Here is a 26,465-nt window from a genome sequence, read left to right on the forward strand (position 1 = left end):
AGGAAAGCTAAAGAAAGGGAGAGAGAGAGAGAGAGGTGGCACATACCTAAGTAAGCTTATGATAATAGCAGATAGTTTGCAGAGCACACTTTGAAAGAAAGCTGATTTCTTCTTGCTTTGACTGTGTGAATCTGTGCAATAGCATTAGAGGCTGAGAGGATGATAGGCTTGGAGTTAATGCAGACATTTACATCTTGGTGGTATGTAAACATTTAACCAACAAACAACAAAGAACCAGAGAATCTTTGTAAATTAGCATAAAAATCCAAGTCAGCTCAAGATGCGATGATCAGTAACTGACACAGAGGTAGAAAGAGAAGAATCAAATAAGCTAGGGAGCCAAGCTGTCCTGGTGTCGCTCTTTGGCCATATTTGGTTCTCAAGTCTCACCAGTCTGGGGCTGAGGACGGACTGTCAGTCAACATCAGCACCACATCACCTCTTAAGCAAAAATGAATTAATAGATGTTGGGCATCTACTGTGAGCTGAGTCCATTGTTGGGCTCCAGAATGGATTTTGTTTTTTTCTTTTAAGTCTCATAGCAACCTAAAAGAGGAATGAATTCTCATTTCCATTTCCACTAATAATGAGGAAATTGTGGTTTAGCAAGGATAAAATAATTGCTCAAGTCACAAAGCTAACAAATGAAAAGAGCTGGGATTTAAAATCAGTTTAGTCTGAGTCTGAAGGCTCTCCCAACCGAGCTTCGCTGCTAAGTATAGATGTCATAGAAGTAAGTTAAATATTTAGTAAAATATATACAGTTATTACGATGCTAGGATTTATGCTAAACCAAATGCTTCTTTTGTCTTTATATAGTCTTGAATTAAAAGAAACTTTTCGTGTATTGTTAAAAATAGATATCTGAACAGGGAGGGCCCCAAATGGTAATTTTAGTAAAAACTCCAACACCCACAGTCAGTGGCACAGATAGATGATACCCATTATAGGATCCCGCCTGAATCAGGCTTGCCTGCAGTTGGCTGTGCCACTCTTTATTTGCAAGTGTGACTGCCAACACATTTTCAAAGGATCATCATCATTCACTACATCAATACGAACCCTCTTTCATCATAAATTGTCAGGGGACTTACCTTGGGGAAATAGAAGGTGGAAAACTAGACCACTGACATGAGTAACCCACAAGGAATATGTATTGGCCCAAGAAATAATTAATGATTTAAAGGTGCTGAAAAGCTTTGTGATTGCCTGTGCACGAGTGCATGGATGTGCACACGCAGTTCCCACACACGCAGTGAGTGAAAGCTTGAATGGACGTCAAACTCCTGGCATAATAAACACAAAGGACCAGTGAAGGTAGTTCTGGACTTTCACTCCAATCAGAACAGTTTAGCTTCATCTGTTTAATGTATTGGGATTCCATGTAAAATTTGTTGGTGGTATTCAAAAGCTTCTACTGCTTCAAAAAAAAAACAAGTACTTGAAAATGATTGTGTTATAGATCAAATCCCTCACTTTGTGGGTGAGAAAGCGAGAAAGATTCAGAACCTATGACTACTTTGCGCGTGCCTGCTGGATGCTAGGCGCTGCGCCAGAGATGTCAAGGATGTCTCCATTCCTCGTCTACATGCTGACCAAGAAAGTTACGCTGAAAGAGATGAGTTAGCTTGCCTAGGGCACACAAATGCTCAAGACAGACTGAAGGCTAGAGTCCAGGACTATTAACTAGCAAGCTCTGTACTTTCCCCAGAATGCCTTATTGCTGGTGTGAAGACAAGACACTTTGGTCTTTCCATCCTATTCCCAGGTTGGGTCATCGAACTCTGTTTTCATACCCTTCTCTGTCTACATGAAGAATACAATCTCAATCCACAGGATCTGTGCACTAAGCGGTTTAGCAGATGATGCACAGATTCACAGTAGTCTGTTTCTTCCCTTTCCGGCCAAGAACACAACAAATGTTCAAGCTGCATCTTGACTCTGGATTTTTTCTTTCACCCAAATATGTAAGTTTTACTATGGGGTAGAGACTTCTTACTGTTGCAGTAGACCCTCACCACAATAAAATGGGCCATAAAATGTATCTTATCACTTAGTTTTACACTTAAGGAGAAATAGTATTCTCCTCCATGGTTAAAACATTAAATGCTCACAAAGCCACTTTGCTCATTCACCTCACATATGGGAAATAAATCAATATATCATGTGAATGAACTTCAATATAGTCTTAAACTTGACCCATGTTTAAGTTTCACCCACTGAACTTGATGTTACAATGGATTAAATTTATTATTTTTCCATAATGTTATTCCCACTTAAATTGCAAGATAGGGCAAGATGTGGAAAAGAGAGAAAGTGTCCTAGTTAACCACTATTTAAGGTAAAAATCGATAAATTCTGAGATACAAGTTAATGAGGAAGGGTGGTCCACTCAATGTTATTGAGTGAATAATGACTGAATAATCATAATTTAGTACATTCCTGGCACATTTTCCTTTGTTGCAGTGGTGCCTTGCAGTTTAAAGGGGTAGGATGTTGGGACAGAGAAATAGAAAGAGGAGCAATACAGAGTTCTGCAGCAGATAAAATATGTACTTGACATTTCGGGTTCCTTTTCTTTCAGATTCAGAAGACCGAGCACTTTTGGCTCCCCAACAAATATCTGGGTGGTGGACTAAAGTCTAACAGTTCAACCTATGTGATTTCACCAGGGTTAGAGGAATTTGTGAGCTAATAGTCCCCATGTTCAGGGGAAGAGAGTAAAACAGATATGAAAAGAAGGATCATGACAATCAATCAGTGAGATTTGGGAAAGTAAGCAATGATGAGCACTCTCTCTTTCCTGAAAAATATCCCATGCTCAGCACCTACAACTTGACCCTTTGTCTTTAATTTGACCCTTTGTCTGTGATGACAATGACAAAGCACATTCCAGCTCACAGAAGCTTCCTGTGGCAGCAGTAATTGCTGTTTCAAAGAAGAAAATAGTTATAAAGAGAATTTCTTTCCTTTATTTTTTTTTCTTATTCATATTTTCAGCAGGAGGAAATCTACATGAAAAGACAGATAATGTAGAAATATGTTAACATAATAGATACCAAAACTGTCAATTCATTGGAATTTTATAAATTTGCCAACATTTGTCAGTGGGCTCCATCGCCCCAAGTGTCTGGTGTTTCCTGAATGAAAAATAGGTTCTTGAAAGACTGTCACTTATTCCTCAGTCACTTGGAAAATAGAGAATCACGGAATACTCCAGTAGGAAGGAACCTTTGACATCACTGAATTCAATTTCCTTATTATCACAGTTAAAGTAACTGAAACCCAGAGAAGGTAAGTAACTTGCCTGAAGCCAAACAGTATCAGTCTTCAAACTTCTCTCCCTCTTCTTTTTCTATCTTTGTCCTATGTCTTAGCTGTTATCAGATGAGTAATTTATAAAAGGTTAGAGTTGGAAGAAATGTTAAAGATGACCTGTGTTACCATTTTCTCCTTCCCAGTGTGTACCCAACCCAGTATTTGCTTGAACACCTCCAGTGACAATAGATTCAGTATAAAAAAAAAAAAAAATTCTAGGGCAGTTTTTACTAACACATAAACAATTTCTAAGAGATTTCTAATTTTCTTTAAATGTAAAGGTATTAGAAAAAGTAATGAGTTGACCAACTGCCAAATTCCTTTTAACCCTTTGATTACAGAACAGAAGCTGTAAACACTATGATTAATGCTGTGATATTGGAGACTCCAGTGAAACAGATCAAGTTCAGTTTTGCATTAAAAGGATGCTTATCAACTTGAAAGAGTTCATTTTCTCTCCTAAAGAGTGACTTGAGCCCCAGGGAAAATAGGGCTGTGTTAATAGGATTATTTAATTTCCCCAATTTTTCTTATTTCTATTTAATATTACCAGTTTCTGTTTCTCTCCTAATTGAACTATGGAAGGAACAACTGCCTTGGCAATAGATCAATATCTCATTTTTGGAAGTTAATTTTTTTAAAAGAAACTTGGGTTCTTTTAGGGGAAAAGGGCATGATGATATATAATGAAAAATACCATAACCATCCTGGCAAATTTTCTATGTGAAATTTCAACAGAATCCATCAATTATAGTAAATGGCCAATAAAAATGTTCAATCAAAAACTCATTTTAAGATACATTGTTAATGAACTGTATATAATGATGCTTAATCAAAACTCGACATGATCTCATGGGAGAAAAGTTCCACAGGACCTCAGGAGCACTACTGTTCTGAACAAAAGATAACAATAAAAGTGTATAATTAATAGCCTACGGTCATGTGGCACTCTCTGGGGAAACTCATTTTCATAACAAACTCTATTGTTTTTCAAAACACAGAAACTGTTCCATAAGAGCACTAATGCCACAAGCAAGAAATCACCATTTTTCAGGCTGTTTTTACTTGACATGTGACTTTTTATGGTTGTACCACACTAAAGCATATCTAAGATGCAAAATCAGTGAATGAAGCTGCTGACCACAAAGATGGAAAAAATTCACTTCTGCCTGTATTTTACATCTTCACAATCTAGAAATGACACAACATTAAGGAAATTATTCCAATAGGATATCTGTATCAGATTAGTCTATATGGAACATTTATCTCTTCTTGGAGTGACAGTGTAATAGTGATGGATAACACAGGCTACCATAAGATCCTGAGATACAAATGAAAACACTCATGGAAAAGTTTAGAGTAAGAAATACAGTAAATCATGAAAGCCACTTTATTAAACATTACCTGAGCTGCTGTTTTAAAGCTAGTATGTGAGTTTAGATCATTGTCAACCCTCCAACTTCAGTGTATCTATTATTAGTAATAACATTTTGCATCTAATATATATGCAGCCCATATATAGACCCCCAAAATATAATTCTATGCCAATTTTATTGACAGGAAAATAAAATAATTAAGGTACACTTGCCAAGAACATATTGGAAGGCATGTGGTCCTTTAATGAAGGTTATCAATCAGAAACCAGTACTGCAATATTTTACTGTGATAAATTTGGGCTAAAGCCATTGGCTCAAATGCTGATATATAGTTTATTTTTCATAAATAGGCATATTAAGTATGAGACCTAGTTCTAACCGTGTAAACTAAAATATATTAATGTCCCCTATTTTAGCTGCATCCAAACTCAGAATTAAGGACATGGTAAAGCCGATGTATGTTTTCAAGCCCATCACTTTAGTTAGAGTCCTGTGATAGTTAATACTCAAAAACTCTGTAAATCAGATGGCCTCTTGACCCAACCAGCAAGAAAATCATAGCTGAAGAATGGAAAAAATCTTCCGTTTTTCCATTAAGCCTCATAAGCAATATGAGAATGGTTAGCTAATCATTCTCAGAATGGTTACTCATGAAAACATTAATACTGGACACATGCAAGCACTTATTCAAAAAGACTCTACATTGAGAGCAGAAAACCATGGACAAACAATTCCAGTGACTCTGTATTGTCAAAAACAAAATAAAATGGAACAAACTTAAAAAACAGAATCTGTGATTTCCTCCATGGAAATCTTGATTATATATATGTATATAAATATATATATATATTATTTATACATTTAAAATGATTTATACATTTATATATATATATATAGAAATTATTTATGCATTTAAATAATTTAGACTTTCCCTGAGATTATCTATAGACAGACAGGTATCTATTATCTACAGATAGTTAATCTCAGGGAAAGCCTCAGGCTTAATCAAAGGTCTGCAGATAAGGTCCAAACAGATTGGCAGTAGTTATACTACAGTCAGAACCAGAGAAGGGGAGAGCATGTCTAGGCAAAGACCCAGAAAGACAAGCTGAAGTAACAAAGATTTACTGGTGAACACCACCTTTTAATGAACTCCTCATTACTTCCTAGAGGTTCCATTCAGAGAAGGCCATTTCTAACCTAGCTACAAGAAAATGGGTGTGGATCCTTATAAGAGCCCTATCTCTCCTGTGGATGCCTTCTAAAAGCAGAGTAGGCTCAGGTTTTAGTATAACGTCTCTTCTGAACTGGAGGATGAACCAGTCAGGGTCCAATTAGGAGACAGAAACTACAGCAGTAATTTAAACAGAAAAATGTAACATACAGAGTTATTAAATAGACAAAAAGGATTAATACTAAGAGGAGTAAAGAGAATCCTAAAGATTACTGGAAGAGGAGATCATGGGAGTAGCTGCTACTCCTAAGAATGAGAGAGAATATTCAAGAAAGAAACAAACTTGGAAGTCCCCATCCCTCTCCCCTCAAGGCTAAGAATGAGACCTTGTTGCAGACGGTGTGGCCGCGGCCCACCAGATGACACTGAAGCTCACTGAGGTACCACAGGCTGGGACTGGCAAGCAGGAAAGAGCCTGCTGGAGTGCCAGAGAAACCTGCTGGGTCGGGGGGCACTGCCGTGGGTGAACGCTAGTGGGTCTCCCTGACTGCACTGTCCAGGAAGCTGCCCACTGGAGTGCTGGTAATCCTCACCGAGAAGTCACTTGCTGGGGTGCCTGCAAGACTCTCTGAGAAGATGCTGGTCAAAGTGCCAGTAAAACTTGCTGGAGAATGTGCATCACTTGGTCTCTCACATGAAGGTATCTGCCAGCCACTGCCCTACAGAAGCAAGAAGAAAAGCAACAGAAACAGGAGTGCTTGGAGAGTTCCTCCAGCATCTTCCACTGATAAAGCTTAACATGAAGCTAGGTGGTGAAAGAGAAATCTGTATAGGATCCAGATTCAGTATCAGAAATCAGAACAAAGGAGGGTGGGTTTGGACTGAGAAAGCAACATATTGATAACTGGCACATGGAGATAATGAATCTGGGCAAGAACATTCCAAATCTGATCTTCTGAATCCATATCTTTCCTAATCTTCAGGTTACTGGAGTTATCTTCACTGGAGACAGAACACCAGGATGGCCCACCTTCATGAAATCAAAAGACTAGGGATTGAAACTAGGAAGATAGTGTAGGGAACAAAAAACACAGCATAAATCTAGAAACAATAGGAAAATTCGTTGTTACCCATAACCTTGATGATACAGAAATGACTCTAAAAGAAGACATGCCACTCACAGAATGGAGATACTAGGTCTCAGGCGAGAACTAGAGTCAGCATTTTCAGGAAGCTGAGAGAGAGTGTTTGCGCCCTAGGTAAGTTTTCTTGCCTCACTCTAAACCCAGTTCTGTTAAGTCTATAATTACATGGCTCCCAGTTTGCACATTGTCTCCCAGCAACTGACACGCGCACGTGTGTGTGTATTCTATTTGTTGCCTTAATTGCTAAATAACAATCTATGAACTGAGATGCAGAATATAAATATGTGAAAGTGACTAAAAGTTATGCCCCAGTTCTAAATTTCAATAGTATTAAAATAGATGACCAAACAATTTAAAAAGGAAACTGGATATTAGGTATCAAAATAAGATAGGTAGATTAGCACTGCTGGTTCAGTATTCAAGTGTGTAAATTAATTCATTGAGAAAGAGTGTTAACCAATGTTATTGTACTCTGAACACCTAAAGACTGCTGGAAATGAGGCGAGTCATTGGTAAAAGATTGATAGACTTTCAGTGTTTCCCACTGCCAGTTCACAGATTCTGAATTTCATAGAGTACAAAGTGTAATGTCAATTGAAGAAGGATGATAGTTTTAACTGAAGAATCAGCCTAGGCTTAATTTCAAATCCTACGAGCCAGGAAACATCAAAGTGGACAGACATTGAGTGGTCAATACCCATCTGAGCTATTTTTACAGGCTTGTTGACCCAAATTCCTCCTCCCCTCCCCAGCTCAGGCTCATTTTCTGGAATATTATTCTAGAGCCTCTTGAACACTGTTATAGCTTTAGTAACTCAGAATTGAGGGGACAGATTGCTGGAAAGAAGGGGGAAGGCGATGGCTCTTGAATCAACATAAATACTTGTGAGCAGCCTGAGGAATTTTGCAAAAGGTGGAAATTTATCCAGGAAAGGTTAGCAAGATATCTCAGTGAAAGATGGAGTTGAAACAGAGCAGAAAAAGTAGCAAGTGCGAGACATTTTCTAGGGCTGGGCTTCAAAACTTTAAGGCACACGTAAGGGGATCTTGTCAAAATGCAGATCCTGTTGAAGTACACGTGAGGCACAGCCAGAGTCTGCGTTTCTAACAAGGTCCCAGGCAATGATGCTGCCACTTGCTTTGCTGACCATATTTTGAAGAGTAAGTCTAAAGGGCAGTGGTTCTCTACCAGAGGATTCTGGGTAGAGTCTGGAGACATTTTTGGTCATCATAACTGGGAAAGTGTTACTGGCATCCCCTGAATAGAAACAAGGATACTGCTGAACATCCTACCATGCACAGGACAGCCCCCACAACAAGGGATTATCTGGCCCAAAATATCAATGGCGTTGATTTTAAGAAGCCCTGTTAGAGAGAACTTTCTCCGAAAGGTTTAACTTTTGAGTGCTTCTCCCTTAGAAAATGGACAGGGTTTTGGTAAATGTCACATTTAAAGGGGAACTGCACATACTCTTTCTAAGTCACTGCCATATTCTTTAATTTCCCCAAGCTCTTCAGTAAACTTATATATTCCCCTGCAACTCTGTCTGGTGACCCACTAGAGGCTAGCAGAAAAAGGGACAATGAAGGAGGCAAGGGCATTCCATAGGTTAAAAAAAGTTAGCTCAGAGAAACCAGCAAAATAAAACTGCTGGCAGTGACAGTGACCAGTGGGGAAAGAAGAGCTTCACAAAGCAGCCAGGAGTCCATGAGTTCCCAGCTGAGGGAGAGGTGGCCCCCAGCAGAAAGGAAAGAGTTAAGGATGAGCAGGGCGGTCCAGGAATTCTGGTCCCAAACTTTCCATTCTTACCAATAGGGAATGCTAAGAAATACCTCCTTTTCCCCAGATATTTATGATTTGGAATGCTAATACGAAATACTAATGAGCTAGGCTATTAGTCAGTCAATACTGTGTAGTTTGTTAATGTCAGTGACCATAATTCATGGTGTGCCAGGTTCAATATTTTGAATAGGTACACACACATATGTGGGGATATTTGGTGGTTTGATAAGAATGGTGAGAGGCTGCCTGGAAGCAGCCTAGTGTAGTAGAGAATAACCTTTGTTTTGTTGGAGGTTTACAGGGACACCGTGACCTAGACCACGGGGATGGCTGCAAGAACAAGAATGCCTGCAGCAAGAGGATTACAACAATAAGCCACACCCCCTCCCTTATTTTCCCTCCCCCTCCCTTATTTTTTGTATAAAAGGAGCCTGTATTCTGACTAGAGCAGGACGGTTCTCCAAGACGTTAGTCTGCCATCCTCCGGGTCTGCCGGCTTTCTGAATGAAGTCGCTATTCCTTGCCCCGACACCTCGTCTCCCGATTTATTGGCCTGTCATGTGGTGAGCAGAATGAGTTTGGACTCGGCAACACTAGGAAATGGGAGGGGGGGTTGATAATAGCACAGCTGTCCGGTGTATAGAAGGTACCAGATCCTGAAAGCTACTCATGTCAAAGAGCAGTTAATTTTAGGGTTTCAAGTAGGAAAGACATAATTTTAGATGGGTCAAGGATGCATCAGGAAAAAAGTCCGCAGACTTTGCTGGAGAGCCAGAGTAGGGTGAAAAGCTTCTAACAAGAACATCCTTAGGAAGGAAATTCCATTCATGTTTCCACAAGAGAGGATTTCTCACTCTGCAAATGGTCCAGTTAATAAATTAAGAACACCTCATCCATTTCCTTCAGAAACAGCCCATGTGACATTAAGTGCAACTTCTTCTCCCGTGATACCACACTGGACGGTCACCAGGCAGACAGCCCTAAGTCTCCTCCAAGAGAACCAAGAGTGAATTGCTTTTTAAATCTCATCTGGTGAACCAGGCAGGAAGTGCAATAAATATGAAATATTTTCATATAACATGTGAAAATGTGCTTCACTCCACTGAGGATATAAATTGGAAAAGAAATTTTCAATAAGAAGGTAAGATATAATTAATAAGGAGTGGAAATCTGCATGAAGAAAGAGCTACCAAATTCTGAACATGGTGTCTATAATGGCCACCCTTATCAAAGCTGGGTTTCAAAAATGAAGGTTTAGGCCAAAGATGGGGTAGCCCCAGCCCCTCACAAGTTCTAACTGGGCAGATAAAACCCACTCTGGGAAATCAGTCACTGCCTGTCCAGCCGCACTCCCTGACAACACCAGTTCCAGAACCGTAACCATTTAAATGTTCTTATTCACTTGGTACTCCATTGTCTCAGATTTCCCCATTTGACCTAGGCTGTCTCTTGTTCCTGCTTTGCAGAGAACCTATCTCTTGCCACATTTCCTTGACCTCCATCAGATCTGGAGCAGTATTCCATTCAGGATGACTCTAATCTGCTCACCAAGCAGGATCACACCCACAGCACTGAGGAGAAGCAGCTTCTGAAAGAGAGTAGTTGTATGGGAGCTTGAAAAAAAGATAACCAAGACTTCTCTTGTTTCTTTCTTATGTCACAAATGAAGTGTATCTTGCTACCTTCCTTACACTCATCCAATTCAAGTGTTCATGAAGATGAGAGGGGAAACAACAAATACAAAAGTATTAGGACCCCGTCCCTAAACTTCTTCAAGTGCAAATCTATCTGCCTGAAACACCCTCTACTCGACTTCACTTGCCTCCATTTGTCTCAGGCTTTTGAGTCATCTAGACCTGGTGCAACGGGCTAGCTATGTTAGGCAAGTAGCTCACCCTTCTAAGCCTCACCTATAAACTGAGACTAACAGTGCCTGCCTCATAGAATTATTGAGATGATAACAAGAGTAACTAATGCAAAATGCTTAGCATTGTTCAGGGAACTTAGAAGGCATTGTAGAAATGGATGAATGAGAGAATAGCCAAGTAAATTGGCGAGAACTGACAGCATTTACCACCGCGTCTTTAATCATAAGATTACCAACAAAAATGATGACAAACTACATGTCAAGCACTGTTCTAAATCCTTTCATCCTCACAACAATGCCAAGAGGTAAGTATTATTAGTATCTTTTAACAGATGAGAAAATAGAAGCACAGAACAGTTGATGATTTGCCCAAGGTCAAGTAATTAGTAGATGGTGTTGATAAGGAACATTTCTTTAGTATCTGCAGCACACTATACCCTGAGCTAGGTTTTGGGGATAATTCTTCCCTCCTAAGGCTTACAGTCAGCTTGTTGGATAGAACACAGATGCTCTGTTGTGTCTCTTCATGTCCCCTAGTGCAGAGCTGTTCAAACACTAAGCCACAACCAATTTAATATACAGAAGGAAGAGAAAGAGATGGAGGGAGGAAGGAAGGATGGAAGCAAGCAATGGAATAAATTGGAATGGCATGGGATGGGAAAATTAAGATGTGCTGCACATAGTTAGAGTAATCATTGTTTCATGAAACCTTCCGTGTGTGTGATGCATCTCCACGTAAAATGTGTTCAGTGTAGGTCAAAAAATGTGAAAGTCTCTTCCTTAGCCCATCGCACACTGTCTACATTACCCTCCCTGAGGTCCCTGTGGCAACACTCTCCACACAAATGGTGCTCCACGTATCCAACAGGTAGCCTTTTGTGCTTAAAACACACCTTTGCTGGGGGAAAACTAACATCTTCCCACATTTTGCCTTAGTTCCAAAATCCAAAGAGTCATCTAAAGTTGGCATTGCTGACCAGATGAAAAAGATGCATTGCCACCCTCTAGAAGCCTACCCTCAAGAGCAGATATCCACACAGAATGGCTTGAATTTTGAGGAGGCTATCAGATTGCTGGAACAGAAAGCAGTGGGCGCTCTTTACTGGCCTGCGTGTCATACCCAAGCCTGCTGGGCTGACTCTTGATTTATTCTGTGCATGAACATGGACATGTCTTCCATAGATTATTTGTTCCCTATCAAGAGATGCAGGGAGGAAAAAAAAAAACATATATTTTCAAGTGCTGTGGCTTTCACACGAGGCACATTTGTCATAGACATAGGTTTCATCTATAACTCATTGTGAGACCAGAACGTGTTTGTTGCAGCCACAGTTATATTCTGTAACAAATTCTCCCAAAGGGCCCCCCTTTTCTATTTTCTGGCATCAGTGTTCAGGGAGAGAGAGTGAAGTTGTCTCTCTTTTGTCCTAATTGTTTTTTGTAGCCCTATTTAGAGCCATGTCAGTGCTGCTACTTTCAGGCACTGCCTTTTTCCACACCACTCCCCACTCTCAAGGTGTTTATAGTATATTATTTACCCACAGTAACCAAGGGTGATGCTTATTTTCAATTCCAGGACTCATCACTCCTGCTTCTCCATTTCCAGCCATTACTTTTTTATTCTTTTTGTACCCTGCAGGATCTTATGAAATATAAAGTATAATGAAACATTCAAACCGTTGGCATTCCCCGTATGGGTTTTCAGAGAAGCAGCAGCATCCGCTCCCTATAGCTCTCATTTCGTTAGTTACCTGGGTGCTCAGATGACGCTGTCAGAACAGCAAAGCAGATCCACCTGAAACCTATTTTCATCCTTGTCGCCGTCAACGCCATCATCCTACTTCCACTTCCGGGACGGATTATACAAACGCCAGCCTAGCTGCACTAACAGCCCTTCATCCCAAAGCCTGCCTCCCTCACTCCTGGAAATGTCCTGGTTCCAGGTCAGCCTTAGAGGGCTGATGGGGGTGGGGGAGACAGAGACAGGACGTAGAAAGCCGGGGGTGGGCAGTGGCACAAGGACGGGGACTTAGCTCCCAGGGGCATGTCCTGCATTTATGTTCTCTCTTTGAAATCCCTGCTGTGACTTGTAGAATTTGCCCCAAAATGAATAAGTTCATAGCAAAATGAGGGTGCATGAACGTGACACTCAAACAACTGGTACAAAGATTAAAATGGAAAGTTCCTCCGTGGGTGTCTTTGCAATGACCTCAAGAACTGGTGCTTGGGGACATTTGGCCTCTCTCTGAGAGCCAAGCCTGGGTCCTTCTCAAACCAAAAATGCCAGGAAGATAAGGTAGCGATAAGGTAATTTCTCAGAGGCAGGATGGTTTATAGAGTAGGAGAAATATCAGGGGCCAGGGGACTCCCATGTTCAAGACTTATTCTACCACTGAATTGTTGTTGCACCTTGAGGACCTTCAGTTCTCCTGGGTGTAAAGGAAGCAGGGACTTTTTTTTTACTAAAACTCTTAAGATCTCAGCTGTGGTCTCATGGGTCCCAGGCCTCACCCTTGGCTTTCAGTCACAATTCAAATAGTCTGCACCCCTGCCCTGGCCTCACAGCTGCACCCTGCCCCCATCATTTCTCAGAAAAGAAAGCCTCACTTTATTTGCTGCATTCCTGGCCAGTCTGTGGGTAGCAGGGCTTTCCCGGCAGCCCCCAACTATGTTACAACATTTCATGTGGAGCGTCCGGGTGACCTTCCAGCATTTTCTCCTTCAGGGTGACTTGAGGTGGCCATGAAGGACCCTGCAGAGGACTATTTTCCTTCAGGACTGGCCCCTCACATCATTTCAGGCAGGACAGGGTCTCCATGCCCACCCCTGTCCTTCGTAGCATTTGAGCTGCCATCACAGGGTCCCTTGTTACCTGAGAGAGCTCACAACTGGACAGCTCCAGCCAATTTGTCCATCATCATTTTTCCCTGGCCAGAGATGACTGGTAACACAGGGCCTGTCTCCAGGATCTTTCAACCAACCATCTTAAGATCAGAAATAGTCAGCAGCTGTTTTGTTTTTGTTTTTGTTTTTGTTTTTTTCTAACCAGGCTGCTGCCAAATCAATGAGAAAAATTGAGGCCAGAGGTGGGGTGGGCAGAGTGAGAAAGAGAACACATCAAGTTGGAGAGGGGGCAGGGGAGAGAGAGGGGAGCGAGCATGTGTGCTCTGTCCTACTTGAGTTTCAGTGTTCAGTCCTGCCACTGGTCACATGCAACAGTTCAAGAGAAGGAGGTAGTCTGGGTTTATTTCTTGCAACTCAAAGAATCCTAAATGAAACATTGTACAGAAGAGACCCTAAAGTCCTCTAGTCTAAAAAGCCACTCAGTGCTTAGAGTTCCTCTGCCAAGTGTTAGAGTGGATGCCGCTTGTGACAAGGAACTGGCTGCTTCCTAAGGCCACACTCTAATCAACTCCCGTCATTATGATTAAATTATTCACCTAAACTGAAGCCTTCCCCACAGCACTTCCCTCTTATTAGCCCGAGAACTACCCCTTAGAAAAAACAAACATACCTTCCAAATGGGAGTTCTTTAAATATTCCAAGCAAGTTGAAATGACATCTCTTACTTAAGGTGTTAACAGTTTTTGTTTGTTTTTTTCCTCAAGCCTCAAATGTCCAATTTCTTCCTCTCTTTCTCAGAGACTGCCTGTTTTAAATCCTTTCATTTTCCTGACAAGAGTTTTCTGACTACCAAATGGTGTGGAGCCCAGAACTGGACATGATGCTCCCAGGAGGGTCTGAGCAGGGCAGAAAATGGCAGACTTCAGTCTTCCCTGAGTCCAGGACTATGGCACTCACAAACTTATTGAACTTATTGTTGACTAAAATCCCCCAATTTTTTTTATTCGTGTCACAGGTAAGTTGCTACCTCCTCAGCCATGTGCTTATGAAGTTGGCTTTTAGATCCATGTGTCAGATTATAGGCCCTGCCCCTACAAAGTTTCATATCAAATTCAGTGGATCAAGAATTGAGAATGATGAAGAAAATGTTCTAGAGAAGGATGGTGGTGATGGTTGCATGACAATGTGAATGTACTTAATGCCACCGAACTGTACACTTAAAATTAGCAAAAGGGTAATTAATAGTATTTGTATTATAAATATTTTACCACCATAAAAAATTAAAGAAATTTGAGTATGGACTGGATATCACAAACTTACGGAATTGCTATTAATTTTCTTAGACGTGATGGTTAGAATTTGAGTGACAGGAGACTATTTTTAGGAGATAAGGAAGTATTCAGCAGTCAAATTTTATGAAGTCTGCAGCTTGCTTTCAAATTGCTAAAAGAATAAATATTTAGAAAACCAGGTAAAGAAAACCGATAAAATACTAATGTTGTTCAACCTAAGTACTCCTTAGCTGAGCATTCATTACAGTATTCTTTCAACCTTTTTTAAAAGTGTATGGAATTTTTCTTATTAATAAGTTGGAGAAAACTCAGCCCAGTATTTTAGTGGGTGAACATCACTTTAAATTATGAGTCTGTCATTTTTGCTATCCTTCTGGTGTTCACGTGACTACAAATTAAATACATAATACTGACACATTTTCATTCCTGTCATAAACAGAATTGCTGTGGAGGGCGTGACTGAGGACTTAACAGTGGGTTGGCCACGAAGCGTCTTACTCCAAGCCCACATCAGCTCATCTGTCAGTGCCTTTATACATGGTCGTTCAACAAGTCAAGTATTCATTTAATTATCCTAGAACCACATCGTATTTCTCCATCATTCCACAAGAACGTGGAAATGACACACACTGCTAGTTTCTTTGTTGAAGTTCATGTAACTTATGTCTCTGCAAGTGGCCCAGCATCACAGAATGACAAGCCTGAGCTTTGGAGTCTGACCCCCTCCCTTTCAGTCCTCACTGGGCCACTCAGCAAGCAAGCACAGATAAGCTTAATGATCTGTCTGGACTTTCATTCTCTGAGACTCTCCTGAATGCTCAACTTTGGTGGAACGGTGTGTCGAGGCCACCGTGCTGTGGATCTGGAGAGGGCAGCCATTGAACAACTTTACAAGAAGGGCACATCCCTGGGTGGGCCATAGGGGCAGTGCAGCAGCCCATCCAGCAGAAGAGAGGAGGGGACAGGAAGTTGCCGTGGTTAAGACTCTGGAGTGCCAAGGTTCAAATCCTGCCTCTGCCTCCTGAAAGTTTATGACATTCGAAAGCTACTTACCCCGCTGTGCCTCAGTTTCCCCATTTTTAAATGGGGGACAATATCTATCTCTGTGCTATCTATCTCCATCTGTGAAGGTATACACCATGTAAAGACATGAGGTCAGGGTCTGGCACAGAGGAGTTGCTCAACAAATGTCACCTGTCATCATTATTAGTCTTCAGCCCCGCAACCCCAACCAGGCAGCCCCAGCCCCGATCAGAGGTGTGAGTCCTCAGCACAGCTGGCCTCACCTTTCTCTTCATCTTTTCCTTCTTGGGGGGCAAAAGCGGGGGCTGGTCAGGCTCCCGGAGGGCTGGGTTCCAGAGGGAAGGTTCTGAGATGGGGTGGGGAAAATCAGCCCCCAAATCACCCCCCCCTGCCCTGAACAACCCCCACCTATGCCCACCTCCTACCCCAGCCTGCCCTGTTACCTGAGTGAGCGGTTAGGTGGGGGCTTCGGGTGGCTGGGGGAGCCCAAAGTTGGGGGGTGCAGGGGGGAGGCCCACTGGCACAGCGGACCAGTACCCCTGGGCTCAGCTGCCCCTCATCCACAGTCCCCCCAGGACCATCGTCAGATGGAGAACGGAACTTGGGCTTTGGAAACAGGGAGGGAAGGTGGGGAAATACATGAGATGATCTCCGAGGGAGGGCACCCTGCAGTCTGCCTCTGCCAGAACTGATGCTGCATCATGGGTCTGACCCTCCCCACAATATCCGACCACCACTCCAGCCTTCCCCTCTAACCGCCCCCCCAACAACATCAACATACTCCGGCAACTAAAGGGGGAATGCTGGGTACAGCAGGAGTTTCCGAGGACCAGCTACTGATGAGTGTTCATCAGGCTAAATATTTTGAGTCCCACACCTAGGTTCAGGGATGCCACTTCCAGATCCCAGTGGGATCATCGTCCTGGTCGTCCCAGACTTCAAGGGACCTAGTGTCCTAGACTCCAGCCCTGGAGAGCTTGGTATCCCACCATCTGTGGACCCTGGCCTCCTGGCCCCCAGCCCACCAGCTTTTGCCCAGAACCTTACCTTGGGGAGTAGAGGAGGAGGTATATCTTCTGCGAGGGTAGGGCAGAAACACACAGATGGCTTAAGCGGGGGAGGAGGGTTTTGGGAGCAAGTACTCGGGTGGGTTAGGGCTGGAGGTCTGAGCTCAGGAGGGCCAGGATGTGACTCTGTCTGGGCTGGAGCTGAGGGTGAAAGGACTAATAACCATGACGATCATAGCAACAGCAACTCTTGGATATCAGTGTTGACAGTGCATTAGGTCTCTGCATCATCACAGCCACCTAGTAACACAGGTCCTATGAGCTCCTAGGGGTCGGGTTCTCACTTGGTGCTGGGCACGCCACATGGGAGTATATTACAGATGAGATGTGTGGAATGGATCTCCCCCAGGCCTGGGGCTGAGGGAGATGGGGGCCTGGGTTGACTCCTGGTTGAGGTTGAGTTCTGGGACTGAGGGTCTGGAGGGGGCAGAATTCCCAGGGGCTGAGGTTCAGTGTGAGTTTGGGTGAGAAGATGAAGAAAGATGAGGGCCAGGGGTTGAGGTTTATGGCTGCAGTTGAGGTCTGGGTGTTGGAGCAACATCTAGGACGAGCTGGGGACTTGGATGTGGCAGGGGGTCCAGGGTTGAGTTGGGGTGAGGTTAGGGGTGAAGGGTTGGTGGGGAGGAGAGTGGGGCTGGTCTGGGAGGGTCAGGTTTAGGGTGAAGGAAGGTGTGGGTACTGAGTGTACTGCCAGGTTTCCGGGCTTAGTGGTGGAAGGAAAGCAGGGGCTGAGGTTGGGGTCATGGATGGTGGGGCTGGCTGGGGTCTGAGGCGCTCTCTCACATTTCCACGTCGTCGTAGTCTTCGTCGGACTCTGACAGGTTCCTCCTGAGGAGGGACAGGCATGAGCCTCGGGAGGTCCCCACAAATATCCCAGCCCCCCTCCCACGCTGAGGGTCCCTGACCTAGGACTGCTGCTCTTGAAGCCTCCAGGGGCTGTAAGCGAGCCTGTGGGATAGGAAAGAGTCAGCAGTGGCCCAGGGGGAGTGGAGGGTGGCGGGGCAGTGGGGAGGCATCTCACCGTGTCAGCTGTGGGTCTGGACTACATGCCTCTGAGCTTCCTGAACTCCATGTGCCGCCACAGGAGGTGGGGTGGGGTGGTATGCAGGTGACACACAGTGAGCTGGGGACATGGATTCGGGAATAGAAAGAATAGAACTGGGGTGGGGGAGTGGTCTGCAGCCAGGATCTTAGGACTGGAGCTGTCCCTTCAGGGGAGGGATCTTGGTTTACAGGGGTCTCATTTTGGGGTCAAGATTTGTGATCAGGGCGATGGGGGCTCAACATGGTTATAGAGTGTTTATTTTTAGATTCCACTTGGGTATCTGGGATCAGAACAAGGTTTCTGAGGTCTCTGGGAGTCCTGGTGGTTATAGGAAATCTTATGGGGTCAGTGTGCAGAGTGGAGAGGTAGGGGTCTCTAGAATCATTTTGTAGATGAGGTTCTCTGGGGCCTCTTGTGGGATCAGATGGTAATGGGGGGCCTCTGAGGGTCTGTTTAGAAGCGAGGAGGGTCTCTGGGGTCTCTGGCAATCTGATGAGGGGGTTACAAGGGTCTCCAAAGCTTAAGGATTCTCTACTGACGACAGCAGTCCGCATCTGGGATCCCCACAGAGCTGGATCGATGGGTGGATCGGATCCGCCGAGGGATGGCGGGGGGTAGCTGGGCAGAGCGGCAGCCGCATCAGGCCCACCTGGCCTCCAGCAGCCCAGTCTGGAGCCCTCGGCTCTCCCGTAACCTCTGTGCCCCCAGCTCTGTGCCAAGCCCCCCATGCTCCCTGGCTTTTCTCCTTCTAAGAGAGGCAACAAATGGACACCCCAGGCAGGGGAGCAGCCTGAGCAAAGGTGGGGACCGTCCAGTGCTTTTGTCATCCAAGCAAGGCCCACTCACCTCAGGCTCCTCATCTTCAATCTCGCCAACAGCTGCCCCCTTCCCTGGGTTCCTCAGTTTGTCAAGAAGCTCTAGGATCAGGCCTCTGTTTAGCCCGGGCTGGGACACCAGTCGGTGCTGGGGGTGGGAGGAGGAGGCGGTCAGCAGACAGAGGGCTGGGCTGCAGGGAGAGGGCTGGCACAGGGGCTTGAGAACCCATCTAAGGGAATCTGGCGGTGAAGGTGCCAATAGAGGAAGAAGGCGGGGAAGTCTGGGCAGCTGCCACCTGGGGGATTCTGAGGTGTCTGGAGGGATCAGACGAATTTAGAGAAGTTGGAGAATTCCAGAGGTGTCTCGGGTGTCCCCTGGAATTCCAGAGAAGCCCCAGGAATGGGTCCTGAAGCCGTTGGCAACTTGTGAGGTTTTAGAACTCAGCATATCTTGGGGGAAAGGTCTGGGGTACAATTTGGAGGGTCTTGGAAGGCGGAGCCCTGGGGATTTCAGAGGGAGCAGGGACTTTGAAAGGGCCATAGGCGTTCTGTGGAATAAAATCATCAGTGTTCTAGGGAGCCGAGGGAGGCCCTGGGGGTGTTCTCACAGGGGGTGAGTTTGGGAAGGCTGCTCAGGGAGGGGAGGTTTACACTGAGCATCTTGGTGGCGCCAGGTCGTTTCTTGGCGCTCTTGGTGAGGGTGACTTTGACGAAGATGTGGAAGGCAGCCGACCTTGGGAAGAAAAAGGCAAGTACTGGGGGAGGGTACAGTTCAAGTGTTAGAGCGCATGCTTAGCATGCAGGAGGCCCTAGGTTCAACCCCCTCCTCTAAAAGTAAATAAATAGATAAATAACCCCCCCAAACGGCAAGTTCTGGGATGAGGGGACCAGAGACCCTCCCATCAGACCATCAGCCCTGACTCTGCCCTCTCTCCCCCGCCTTCCCATGACTCTCTCCTACCATTTGCCTTTTTCCTTTAGCCGAGGAGGCTGATAGCCACTCTTGGTCATGATGAAGAGATCTCTAGAATGCAAGGACAGAACATGGGATTCAGACTTCTCAGTGGAGGTCAGATCTCACGATGTGAGGAACCCCCGATGGCACTGAGGTCAGCAGAGAGCAGTGAGGGACAGGAGGAGAATGAGGGGTAGGTTTTACGATGCATAGGACGCCACTTCCAGGGGATGCTGCTCATCATGTTACAGAGTTCCAGAAGGTCTCAGGGGAGCCTCAAGACAGGACTCCCTGCACTGGGGGCTCCTGGTGTGGACTGGAGAAAATGCTTTCTGGGTTGAGGTTCTCGGGTTGGGTTCGAAGGGAGAGGGATCCCCTGTAGGGGGGTCTTGATGTGGGGAAGCAGGCGGGGGTGGTGTTCAGGGTCAGAGTCGAGTGGGATCTCTGGGACCAGGGGGACCTGCCACATCTGCCTACCTGAGAGGGTGAACGTCAAAGAGGGGTGGCTGTAGCTCGGCTAATTCAATGGCTGTGATGCCCAGGGACCAGATGTCACACAGCTCATTGTATCCCCCCTTCAAGGCCACGGCCACCACTTCTGGAGCCATCCTAGGGGCAGAGACCCTCAGAGAGCCAGGGGTGACATGATGAAGGTGAGGGGAGACTCCTAGGTAGGGGGTGGGGGGACAGGAGAGAGACAGGGAGTGAGCCGGAGAATGGGACACAGAGAGAGTTGGACTGCAGACACATAAGAGGCAGAGAGACAGAAATAAAGACGGAGAGAGGTAAAGACAGAGAGTCAGAGATAGACTAGAAAACATAGACAGAGAGAGGCAAAGAGACAGGGAGAGCCACAGACTGAAACAGACAAAAAAGACAGCCATGGACAGATATGTAGAGACAGAGATCAGGATCAAAATCAACAGAAACACTGAGAAAAACACGTGGAGGGGAGACATGCACAGGAAGATCTAGGGAAATGGAAAACTCAAGGGAGAGCCACAGAGTACACAGATCGCTCAACAGAGAAAGGCAGAGGCAGGAAAAAAAGGCAGGATAGAGATTCCAGAGATCCATGGTGGGGAAAGCCGCTGCCCACCACCACCAACCCCGCACCACCCCTGGCTGCCAGCCAGGCACCCCTCACCAGTAGGGTGTCCCAATGAAAGAGAGGCGTTGAGCCAGTGTGGCCCCGATCTGGGCCGATATACCAAAGTCAGCTGGAGGCAGAGGGAGAGACATACTGACCTACGGTCCCTGTCCCCTCTGGCTCCCAGCCAGTCCTCCTCCCCACCCCCACCAGCCACACTCACCCAGTCTGACCTCCCCAGGGTCGTTGATGGGGATGTTGGCTCCCTGGGGAATAGAGGGGGGATCAGAGGCTGTCACAGACACCCCTCCCTACTGCCAGCCCAACTCTGCCTCTGCTCCCTGGTCACACAACGACTGAGCCCTCCAAATACCACTACCATCTCCCAGAGGCCCCCACACACCAAGGCTACTTTTCTGCCCCCAGATCACCTTGATGTCCTGGTGTATCTTCTTCTGTGAGTGTAGATAGGCCAGTCCCTGGGGAGGAGGGTGGAGAGGGGGGCTGTGAGTGTTCTGGGGTTTGAGCAGGGCCCTGCCCCCACCCAAACCCACCAAGCATCTCCTCCCCCCACCCAAACCCACCAAGCATCGCCTCACCAGGAGCACTTCCCGGCAGATATAGCTGATCTGGAGCTCTGACAGGGGGCCTGTGACTGCAAAGGTCACACCGGCAGGGTGTCAGATGGGGACCAGGAAACCTGGCCCCAGGAGCCCCTGGCTGCCACCCACACCACGTACCACATGGGGAGGGGGTAACATGAGGGGACAAGGAATGGTCAGCAAAAGAGAGAGGCAGCAATACAGGGAACCAGAGGCTAGAGGGAGATAGATTCATTCAACCGACTACACATTTACTGTGTGCCAGGTGCCGTGGTAGGCAATGGGGACACAGCTGTGGACACAGAGACAGAGATCCCCACCCTCGTGGAGAGAATATTCCAGTGGGGGAAACGGACAGTAGACAAGAGAAATAGGGGAAAGAAACAGTATGTGAGATGCGAATAAATAGAAAAAAACAAAAGCAAGAAAAGACAACAGGAAATATGTGTGGGAAGGGGTATGACATTTTATACTGGGTGATCAGCGAAGGCAACTCTGAGAAGGTGATGGGGTTGAGGATGGGAGCATTCCCACTCAACGTGAACAAGATGAGCAAGTGCAAAGGCCCGGAGGTAGGAAATTAAATTGCCTGGTGGGCCTGGAAAATGGCAAAGTGGGTGGAGTGGAGAGAATGTGGGTCAGCCTGGGGTGGTTGTGGGCGTCAGACTCGAGTACTGTGATGCGAAATTTGGGCTTATTGTTGGAGGGAAATGGAAGGCTTGGGAGGGCTTTGAGCAGAAGGTGATGTGACTTTGTTAAAATGAGGAAAGGCAGAGAGAGACAGAGACAGGGACAGAAAATCAGAAACAGATCCAAACTGAGGCAGAGAAAGAAAGAGTTGGGCAGAGACCAATAAGTGAGAAAACAGACACATCGAGAAAGAGAGATTCCGAGGGGACAATATAGACACAGAGAGGGCACAGAGCAGGTCTGACAGCTGGTGATGTGAGTCACTTCCTCTCTGTGGGACTCAGTTTCCCCACCTAGGACTTCCTAATGAAGTCCTTCCTTTCCTGACCTTTGTGGAGACAGGGAGATGGTCAGAGACAGAGGTGCACATCAGTAATCCAGAAGTGATCAGAGACCCACCCCGCCCCCACCCTCAAATGCTCCAAGAGAGCGAAAAGGAGGCTGAGAGAATCAGAAATGCCTTCACTCCTTAAATGAACATGTGGGCATGAAATGACAATGAGCCAGAAATGCAGAAATACTCAAATTTGTGAGTAGACCTTGGCGAGGAAAAGCAGACACAGAGGAAGATGGGGCGGGGGAAGGAGGAGGGGTCACTGCCTGCAAAAAGACTAGGGCTGGACTCTCAGGTCCTGGGGGACAGGGCTCAGGGCCTGCTCTGTCACATCCCCAGCATCATCCAGGTCAGGTCAGGCCCAGAGAAGGGGCTCATTGTGTGAAATATGGACCAGAAATGCAGTCCCAGGAGACACAATGGCAGAGGGACAGAAGGGGTGGATTGGAGGAGCAGGGGCTCCTCTCACCTTGGTAGACACCCTGGAGAGAACCCACCCCACAGAATTCCATGCAGATCCAGAGCCTCTGCAGCCTACAACAGTTCAATAGCAATCACAATAGCAGTAATAAATCATTTGTAGGACAGCTCCTAGCCCACTGCCTTGTTCTAGTTCAACAAGATCTTCAGTGTAAGAGCTGCCATCTCTCTCTCGCCCACCAGAGTGAGACAGTCCCATTTCCATTTTACCGATGGGGAAGTTGAGGCTCAGAGAGGAAATAATATGTTCAAGGTCAAGTGGAATCAAACCCAGGTCTTTGGGCTCCTAAGCCAGAGCACCTCTGCTGTTCCACACTAATCTAGAAGACATGGTAGAGACTTCACAGGCTGTGAAAGTTCGGAGGCGACAGAGGAGGCCAAGGTGCCAGGTATAGGGAACAGAAGTCATTATTGAGGTATCTGGGATATTAGTTTGAGGGTCAGGGAATTTAGGGGTTCATATTAAAGGAACTGAAAGTGAAACCGGGGGACCCGATGAGTAGGAGTATGAAAGATTGGTTTTAGGGGACTTGGTTCAGGTTTGGTTACTACAAAGGGATCCATTTTGGGGACCCCTTGTAAGAAATGGGAGTTCTGGATTGGAGATTAGATTTGGGGATCCTTTGGTCAGAGAAGTGACTTGGAGATCCAGTTAGGGGTGCCCCAGTTAAAAATGAGGATCCATGATTGAGGTCAGGGTAGGGGGTACCCTCGTCAGGAATGGGAGTTCGGGGGTAGGGGCTGGGCTGGGTCCCAGGGCAGGTCTTAAGCTCATCACCAGAGATAACTCCCATGGTAGGCCACGACGTTGGCATGCCGACAAGTTTTCAAGATGAGGATTTCCTTCTGAAGTGTAGAAACATCATCATCTGCAAGGAGGGGCCGGAGAGAAAAGGCCGCTGCAGGGAAGGGTTCTGGGAGAGATCCCAGTGTCCCAGGAGGTGGGGGTGTGGGGAAGGCACTCCTGGGTTCTCTCCTCACCAGGCTGCATCTTCACCATCTTCAGTGCCACCAGGTCCCCCGTCACCTTGTCTCGAGCCTTATAAAGGGGAAGTTGGCAGTCAGGCAGGCTCCATTCGCCTGAGCTCTCCTCAGCATCCTTGAACCAAAGCCAAGGACTGGGACCCTATTGCATCCCCTTCCCTTCTTGGGCCTCACCCCAAAGATCTCTGGTCTGAGGGTGATGGAGAAGGAGGGGATTCCTCACCTTGAAGACTTCCCCATAGGTGCCGCCGCCCAGCCGTTGCAGCAGGTCATAGTGGTCCCGGGGGTCCCTATTAGAGATGTCGGGGTCTGCAAGGTCCATTCCTGGGGGCCGGAGCTGGGCCTGTGCCCAGGGGCCAGCAGGGCCTCAGGGCTCAGAGTGCTGGCACCTCCTTCCCTCCCCACAGGCCCTGCAACTGTCTTGCCTCCACTGGCTGTGGCCTTCCCCCTCCCCACGCTGGCTTCCTGCCCCAGCAGGGTTGTGCGGCCGGCTCCACCCCCTGTCCCCTGGGCCCTGAAAGCCTGTGAGAGGCAGCTTGCCTTGGGACCCAGGGGACCCCCCTCCACCTCCAGGGCCGTGGGCTGAATGTAAACCAGATGCAAACTATCTTAATTATGACCTGGGGTGGGGGGGGGTGCCCTAACACTCCCTCCCTCGTTCTGGGTGGCAGCTAAAAACTGTAGTTGAACCTCTGCTGAGTGCTTGAGACTTTGGCCACAACCGGTAGACGGCAGGTCTGCACGGGGTTGACCATGCAGTGTCCATTACTGTTCCGGGGTAGTGGGGGGTGGGGCTCATAAGCACTTAGTGGTAACCCCCTGTGCAGTGTGAAGACCAGTCAACGTGCACGTGTCTGGATACCCGTGTGCGTACATGTGGATGTACCCAGAGCATATACCTCCACATATACGACACATGCATGTGCTTTCATGCCTGCAGTGTGCAGAACCTGTACACACATGCGGTGCTCGCTCTCACCCACAAGACAGGAGCCTATGGGGACTGGGCGTGATCTGGCGGGGTCCAGGAGCCCCTCACCCCTGTCCCTGACAGGCAGAGCACAACAGCTTTGCAGGCCCCTAACCCTGGCGTCAGGGTGCAGCGTGGGGACCGGGTTCAGGACTTGAAATTGTGGAGCTCGGATCTTGCTTTAGGGATCATGGCGTGAGGCAAAGGGGACCTCAAAAAGCACCTTCCTCGGGACTTGGCCATGGCCCAAAGGGAGACTGATACGTGCATTCCAGCACAGCTTTTGAGTTCAGGGTCGCGAGCAACGCGACGTGCGTGCACGCCGTCAGGGATCCGTCTCCTTCCCTGGCAGCTCGCGCGCACACCGCAGGCACTAGAACAGGGTACGCGAGGCCGGGGAAAACCTCAGCCCCGCCTCCTCGCCAGCGTGCCACGAGAAGGCGCCTGCGCACTTGGCTAGACCAGGCTTTTTCTCACGCCGTTGATTCTGCTCGGGTGGAGCATACACGCATGCGCTAACTGCGCCGGAGCGAAAACAATGACGTAGTTTCCGTTTCCACCAGTCTTTCCTTTTCCGGTCCTGGAGGAGTCCGCGGCGGCCGGGTCTGCGGCGGCCGGGTCTGCGGCTTCACCCCGGGTGTGGGAGGCGACGGAGTCCTGGCGATGTTTGAGCAGGTGAGAGCAAACGTGGGGCAAGACGCTCAAGGGTATCGACAGGTCTGAGTTCGGTGGTAGGGAGCGCTTCTGGCCAAGCGGGGTGGAGGAGAGAATTTTCTGGAGTAAGGCGTGGTCAGTCCTGGGCTTGCCCTGGGGTTCTCACCTATCATCCTGGAGGTGTTTAAGGAAATAGCACTGCGAAGACCTAAAGGCAGAAGATAGCGTTTCCTACCGCCACTCTCCCCTTTAATTGCCTTAATGTCTCTCTGTGTCTGCTCCTCAGTCTCTTCGTGTCTCTTAGTGCCTCTTTATCTCTCCCTTCCTTCACCTCTCATTATTCATTTAACCAATGTTTACTAAAATCTAGTCTGTGAGTGCTGGGCAATGCTGCAGACCAGAGTTGACCAAGACAGCCGCAGGCCATGCTTTCATAGGGTTCCCAGTTCAGAATCCAAACAAACCAAGTAGCTAGTTAGAACCAGTAGTGGTCAGGGTGTGATGAGGGGAGCTAGGCAGGAGAGGGCGGGGCTAGACCAGAATGAGATCTGGGGAGGGAAGGTAAGGGTGGGTAGCAAAGATGTCTAGGAGGCTAGGTATACAGTCTGCAATGACTGGCTGTCTGAAAGGTTGAGGAGGCAAGCTAGAAAAGACCCAAGGCTCTGATGCAGTTTAGAGCTTTGGCTTAGGTCTGGGGTGTGGATAAGTTTTATTAGAAATTATAGAGCTGATTCAGTATTTGGGTAGAGCCTAAGTGGCAGTGACAGAGCTAAAGAAAGGGAAGAAAGGAAGAGAGAAGAGGCGCAGGCTACAGTGACCCTCCTCCCTGGCCCATAGAGTAACTGAGCTCAACTCCTGTCTCCTCTCTGTTCATCCATCTTTATTCTCCTCTAGGTATAATCCTGAGAATCTGGCCACCCTGGAGTGCTATGTGGAGACACAGGCCAAGGAGAATGC

At 46.8% G+C, this 26,465-nt stretch overlaps 1 protein-coding gene and 1 long non-coding RNA gene across 2 annotated transcripts; one reads left to right on the forward strand and one right to left on the reverse strand.

The window, feature by feature from the left end:
- Window positions 1–220: 220 nt before the first annotated feature.
- Window positions 221–6,603, forward strand: LOC116657437. The gene is made up of 3 exons (XR_004312507.1): window positions 221–307; window positions 919–921; window positions 6,594–6,603. It is a non-coding gene; the product is annotated as an uncharacterized LOC116657437 (long non-coding RNA).
- An 8,968-nt stretch (window positions 6,604–15,571) lies between these two features.
- On the reverse strand, window positions 15,572–24,220 carry LOC116656683 (mitogen-activated protein kinase kinase kinase kinase 1-like). The gene is given in 21 exon segments (XM_032461027.1): window positions 15,572–15,706; window positions 16,086–16,168; window positions 16,266–16,428; window positions 16,870–16,912; window positions 17,673–17,717; window positions 17,795–17,816; window positions 17,819–17,837; window positions 17,911–17,969; window positions 18,474–18,552; window positions 18,781–18,897; window positions 19,401–19,482; window positions 19,711–19,773; window positions 20,182–20,313; window positions 20,852–20,924; window positions 21,018–21,060; window positions 21,226–21,273; window positions 21,394–21,449; window positions 22,890–22,954; window positions 23,679–23,769; window positions 23,882–23,939; window positions 24,108–24,220. Coding segments are annotated over 21 exon segments (1,575 nt in total). The 5' UTR covers window positions 24,207–24,220.
- Window positions 24,221–26,465: the final 2,245 nt, after the last annotated feature.

This window comes from Camelus ferus, chromosome 18, assembly GCF_009834535.1.
Source record: "Camelus ferus isolate YT-003-E chromosome 18, BCGSAC_Cfer_1.0, whole genome shotgun sequence".
NCBI lineage: Eukaryota > Metazoa > Chordata > Mammalia > Artiodactyla > Camelidae > Camelus > Camelus ferus.